General features: G+C 34.6%; 1 protein-coding gene across 1 annotated transcript; it reads left to right on the top strand.

The window, feature by feature from the left end:
• Window positions 1-3,399: 3,399 nt before the first annotated feature.
• On the top strand, window positions 3,400-6,558 carry LOC132061963 (UPF0603 protein At1g54780, chloroplastic; the record flags this gene model as incomplete). The annotated part of the gene is made up of 3 exons (XM_059454633.1): window positions 3,400-3,992; window positions 4,474-4,666; window positions 6,479-6,558. Coding segments are annotated over exons 1-3 (708 nt in total), but the record flags the coding sequence as incomplete, so codon positions are not given.

Below are 6,558 nucleotides of genomic sequence, written 5' to 3'. Positions count from 1 at the left end.
TCAATCTCTCTTGAGACATTGTTGATCTTAAATAAGAATATCAACAATGACAAATTTTCAATGAAATATAAGATAAAGTTAGAACAATAAAACCTGGTTCAAGAATTTGATAAGTTGATATAATGATATCGAAATAGTGTTGTACTGCTTCAATATAATGATTGCTAGTTGCAATACTTAATAATTTGAAGAAGATGCCAAAAAGTAAATCTTGATCTTTTGTAACCACTATGTTTTGCTGCAATAGTAATGTTTTAAGAATTTTCCATAGTAATAAGAGTACAAGAATAATGAAAGAAAGAAGGAATAAGTAAATATGGGCAATAAAATAGTTACGTAAATAAATAAGGATACTACAAATCTACAATTACCTAAAAAAGCTTTTTTATTCTACTAACAACGATACCTATTCCTCCATAAAAGGGAAAAAGGTACTATTTACTTTTCCCCAAAAATACCCCAAATAATGTGGACCCCACCCCCCATAATAAAAGGAAGAAATAAGCTACTTCTCCCCCAGTATCTCTTCAAAATTCCAATTCAACCTACACTTTTTTTAAAAAAAATAGTATATATATATATATAGGGTCTTAAAAAAAGTGGGGCCCCCAAAAAGTTGGGGCCTTAAGCCATTGCCTTACCTGCCTACCCTTTCAATCGGCCCTGAATTTGGGACGGAGGGAGTAACTCTTTTTTAACGAAATAGGAAAAGATTCCAATGCATATCATCTTCCTTTGTAAAGAGCATTCTCTGTATAGGTCTATAAGTATTACTTGTAACGTCCATTCTCTTGTAATTTTTTCCTACATGTATAGATCATTAACCAATTTGGTAGATCACATTATACACATAAATAAATGTTACTCCATGAGACAACAATATACTGTATGAAAGTAATAACAACTAAAAGATACAACACACAATTTTACGTGGGAGATTCTCGGGGGAAAAAAACTCATGATCATTACCAACTCTTATTATTTCTCAATGAAAGATGATTACAAGATATCGAATATAGCGAAAAAATCAAGTTTATATCTACTGCGAAAAACCCTAACCCCAGAGTTTCTTAAGGTATCCTCCAAGCTATTTTCCATGCGGCCCCTTGCTTCGTTTATCGTCAAGCTCACAAACTTAACAATAAGAAGCGTTTATATAGTGAAAATATTTGTAAAAAATTGCATGCGCATCTGCAAGTAAGTCGTTCATAATTTGGTTGGCTCTTCATATCTTTGACTTTTTTCATTATCTTACTTGGTATCAGTGCGACTCTTTTTATTTTTCCGCCTTCATGGAACTAAACTTGTATTTTACTTTTATGTTAAGATCATCTATTTTTAAGAAGAAAAAAAAAGTTAAAATATCGACATGTATATCTGTATCAATTTGCAATTAGAAATTATACAGTAATAATTTTCCGTTTTCAAGGTCCTAAATCAACCGTAAATATCTCATCTCTATGAGTGTTGAAGGATACCCTTTTCATATATTGTAAAATGGAGCAACTACACCTGCGGAAATAATGTATTTTTATGAGCATGATACATTAGCATCACCACTCTAATGTCTAATTGCCTTTGCATTAACTTGCACATGCCCTTTGTTTCCCCTGGTCTCAAACACAACCACAATTGCCTTCCGATCATTTCCACAAACAACGAATAATTATACTAATGATTGCTAACTAATGCAGTATTGTCCATGTTCAAAGGTTGCTATGGAAACCTTTCCGGAAACGCCGAAAGTCAGTTTACTCCTAATACATATAGAGGTTCCAGGGAATAAAAGCAGTGAACAAAAAGAAATTGCAGAGATCCACCGATATTTTGTTCCTAGAAAAAATTTGTGTAAGACTCCATCAGCATTTGGAATTTATGTGTCGTGAGCAAAAAAAAATTACTTCGTTTTTTCAAAAGCATCTTGGTACTAAAACTTTCACCAGTAGACAATTAACAAAGTGTTCGAACTGTGGTAAACAAACTTGAACACAACCAACAATAAATACTGGCGAGTTTAATTATACCAATACATGGGTAAACCTTATCAAACACAACATTACACTTATTCTTTGATTCTCTCTATATATGAGGATGAACATATTTGCTCGAACGAACGAAGAAATTTGTGGCAAAAACTTTGGCGATCTCGACAGTATATTCATTTCTATTAGATATCAAAACGTTTAAGTAGAATCCACCGGAAAATAAAGATAAAGAAATGCTAGAATCCTCGAGATACTTATATAAAAGACCACAAAGGTGTTCTTCCTTTCAGAACCTAGGCTTATCTACTAGTATATAAAGACGATACTCCTTAAATTACACAAAGAATGAAAAATTGAATTACTCCCGAATTATATGATCGAACTACACGAGTATTATAATAAACAGAGAACTTCTCAAAGAAAGTGAAAAAGTAGAGTAACAGAAATGCTTGCTTCCGCGTGATAGGTGCGATGACATGATATTTCAGGTGCAGTGTAAACTTATCGTCGATTAAGTTGTGGTAGAGATCAACTTCATCCTGTTGTTACCATTCTGTTTGAAGTGGATATTTGTGACTGTTAATAATTGTGTGTTGGTTTGTAGGCATTAGGTCTTTTTAAACAGGTATTTAAATTATTTAGAAGAATATTTTATTAATTTAACTTTTAAGATCTGGAGTACATGCTTTTAATATAATATAGATATAGATTAATTTTTTGCTTCTTCTAAATTTCTGTTTAAGTGTTTTTGTTTCTGTTTTTCAGATTATAATGCAGATTAATAGTTTAGTAAATTACTATTTGGAACACATATAATAACACAACCAAACATAATATCATAGTAATAACTTATAACTACAACTATAAAGTACTTATTCTTACGGGAGATAGCCATTACTTCGAAAAATTAGTCAACGTATGTGCAAGCCGACCCTGATACACCAAGATTATCCAAGAAACACTATAAGCTAGGATTATTTTGTTAGTGTGATAAATTGGTGAAAAGACCAGAACTAAGGGTATGTTTGGTATAAAGGAAAATGATTTCTTAAAAAACAAGTATGTTTCTTACTTATTTTTTTCAGAAGCATTAATATGTAATATAGTAAAAGACCATGGGGACTGGGGTAGGATGGTCAAGGGACGAAATGTAGGGGCCTTGAGTGGGTAGGAAGTACACAATGAACTTAACATGTCACATATGAAACTTATCTTATTTATTTCCATTAAGAAAGTCATTTCTAAGGAGCTTGTTTTCCCACGCAAAATGCTTTTAGAACTTATTTGGCCAACCAAACACACCCTAAATAGTTGAGAAATTGGTGAAAAGACCAGAACGCCCTTCTGTTTCTACATGGCTGAGAAAAACGTTATCCATACAGATCAATATTCAGCCACAACCAATGAAGGAGACACACACAACACAAACCACCCGAAATATGAACCAAAAAAAGAACCAGAAAACTGATAGCCACTGTCACACTGAACAACAAAATCAAGAACTCCCTCATGTTCACAATCTTCTCTCTCTTATCTCACCATTTCTGATATCACACTGTTCCTATTTCAACCATGGAGACCATTCTTTCCCCTCCTTTTTCTCCTCTCTTCAACCCCAAAACTTCCCTTCCAAAGCCTTTTCTTTCCCTTTCTCACTTACCCAAATCAAGTTCAGCGAAGACAATATGCTATAGCCTCAGAAAACAACATTCCCAGGTTGAAAAAGATTCATTTTCAGTACCCAAAAGTTGGGTTTCTCATGTTCAGCAAGGACTAGCTGCTTTAGCTATTTCTTTAGCTCTCAATTTTTGTCCAGTTGTGTCATCTGGTTCTGCATTGGCATCTGAATTTGATGTTTTAAATGAAGGTCCTCCAAAAGACTCATATGTTGTTGATGATGCTGGTGTTCTTAGCAGGGTGACAAAGTCTGATTTGAAGGCATTGTTGTCTGATGTGGAGAAAAGAAAAGGCTTCCACATTAATTTCATCACTGTCCGCAAGCTCACTGTAATTTTTCTTGTCTTTCTTTATCTTATCATTAGAATCCATAGCATAAATGATCAATTTTTAATAGAATATAATTGGTATTGTGGGTTTTAGTTATTAAGAAGAAAAGTTTCAATCTTTATGGTCCTTTTCTACTTGATATGCTCTTAAACTAGGTTTTTGTAAATTCTTGTTTTTTAATTTTTTGATAGACTATATGATTGGTATTTTCGGTTTTTGTTATTCATATCTCATGAAATCTATTAGGTTGCTGTGAAGAACAGTTTCAATCTTTATGTTGCTTTTCAACTTGATTAGCTCTTTATGGTGAAATTTAATTGCTGATAGGCCGCAACCTGTAAACTACAATCTCCGCACCCCCCCCCCCCCAAACACACACACACTCTCCTTTTCCAATAACAAGAGTAGGAGAAGGGAATAATATATTTGTCATATATTGAAGAAGGAAAATGATCAAAATGGTAATTCTTGGATTTTGTAGAGCAAAGCTGATGCTTTTGAGTATGCCGACACAGTTTTGGAAAAGTGGTACCCAAGTGTTGAACAAGGAAATGACAAGGGTATAGTGGTGCTCGTTACAAGTCAAAAGGAAGGCGCCATCACTGGTGGTCCTGATTTTGTGAAGGCTGTTGGAGATACTGTTCTTGATGCTACCGTCTCAGAGAACCTTCCAGGTAGGCAATACTTCCTTTTAGTTACTCATTGTTTGGGCGGGTTGATTAGTTCTGTCATTGAGGTTGATTTCCAGCTGAACGGCTATTGAGAACATTGAAAAGAATTAAGAAATAACAATCTTGGTAAGGACACGAAGTAAAGTACAGAAAATTAGAATATTATTTTTCATAGATTGTACGTTATAAAAGTCTAATGCTCTTCATCAACATTAACAATGGCATGTAATATAAGCAATTGAGTGAGTTTGATAAGTGCATGATTTTTGAATAACTCTTAGATCTTAGCTGCTAGGAAAGCTGTCTCCTTGTCATGTCTATGGAGTTACAACAGGACCTAGAAAGACAAACTCCAAAAGACTTCACCTAGTTGTTTATAACTTTATATATTTGTACAGATCCTTAGACAATCTAATGGAAGAATGATGATTTTTTCTTAGTTATTCAATTCCTGCGATAAGAATTGTTTAATAAGCATATCTGCTGGTCCAAGAGTAGATCGTGATGTAGCAACTCTGGAGAAACTAGTATCATTTGAATGATTCTAGTAGGATGGAAATGACAGGTAGACATGCAAGTACAGAAACAGATCCCTTTCTCCTTGCTCTTTTTTTTCTTTTAAACTTCACTGAGGATCATATTCTACGATAGTAGGATTTGCTTCACTGCTGTTTTATCATTGCATCTCATCATTGTGGCAAAATTTCCTCATTCAAGGGATCTTTCTAGACATGCCCCTGTTAGGTATGTGCATTTAGACAGTTTTCCAGCTCAATTAAAGCACCGATTATGAGGTTGGAAGTCTTTGACTTGAAGGTTTGCTGGAGAATTCCCCTTCATAATCTTGAATATCATAACCAAATAAAACAAAAAGTACAAAGGTCTAGGTATCAACTTTGATTCTTATGTTGTACACAAACTAATTACCAGGGCTGCTAATATAGGCGAAAAGACTAACTAGTGGCTTGAAATCAAGTCTGAGTAGCTAGATTCCACTCATATGAGACAAGCAGAAGGTATGGGATGAGTAGCTTTTTGAAGAGTGAATTCGATCCTATAGTCGTCATTTTGTTTGAAAAAATGCAGTGGAAAAGGATGCTTGTCAGCTTAGAGATTTAGCAACTAAGAGATTATACCACTCCTGTTGTTTTGATTAGTACCCTTCCGGTATGTGTTGTGAAAGATATGGGGGTTGGGAAGTCATTGCTTGCTACTGCTATTTACTTCGCGAGGTTTCACCGCTTCATTTTTTAACTTCCTTCTTTAGTTGGTCCATGGGCTTATAAGTATTCATAAACTTGTAGTACATTTTTAGAGGCAACCCTAGCTTAAGTTAAAGAAGAAACTGGAAGATCTCTCTATTTCAGTTGTTATTAGCTTTTTAGTGGAGAAAGAGGATACTATTTGTATTTCCAATAAACTGGGATGAAATGTATTTTTTTGGAGAATTCTCCCGTAAATTGTCTTTCTGGAGGATAGGTTAAACTGCAGGCCCAGGGTTTCACCCAATTATTTACCAATTGTTAAAATTGATGCGGCATCTGAATTTCATTCTTAGTGCTAAAGTTGGTATGAAAAGTCTCTTTAGCAAGAAAAGCGGGGTCGGATGCATGGACTAAGAGTGTTTTTTGGCTAAACCAAATTTGGGAAGGTTCACACAGAGCTATCAACCGCCACATGCTTTTTCTCTGTATAAATGACTACTTTGATGAAGTGTTATCTGTCTAGACAACTGATTTTATTTTGTTTCATAGTGAAACTAGCACTAATGCTCTTTGTTCTGATGGTGGGGCTATTGGTTTCAATATTTTGCAGTGTTGGCTACTGAAGAGAAGTACAATGAAGCAGTTTCAAGCACTGCCAGACGTCTTGTTGCTGCCATTGATGGCCTTCCT

This window comes from Lycium ferocissimum, chromosome 7, assembly GCF_029784015.1.
Source record: "Lycium ferocissimum isolate CSIRO_LF1 chromosome 7, AGI_CSIRO_Lferr_CH_V1, whole genome shotgun sequence".
NCBI classification, from domain to species: Eukaryota; Viridiplantae; Streptophyta; class Magnoliopsida; order Solanales; family Solanaceae; genus Lycium; species Lycium ferocissimum.
The sequence above is the reverse complement of the archived record's forward strand: the minus strand, read 5'-3'. Positions and strand labels throughout refer to the sequence as shown.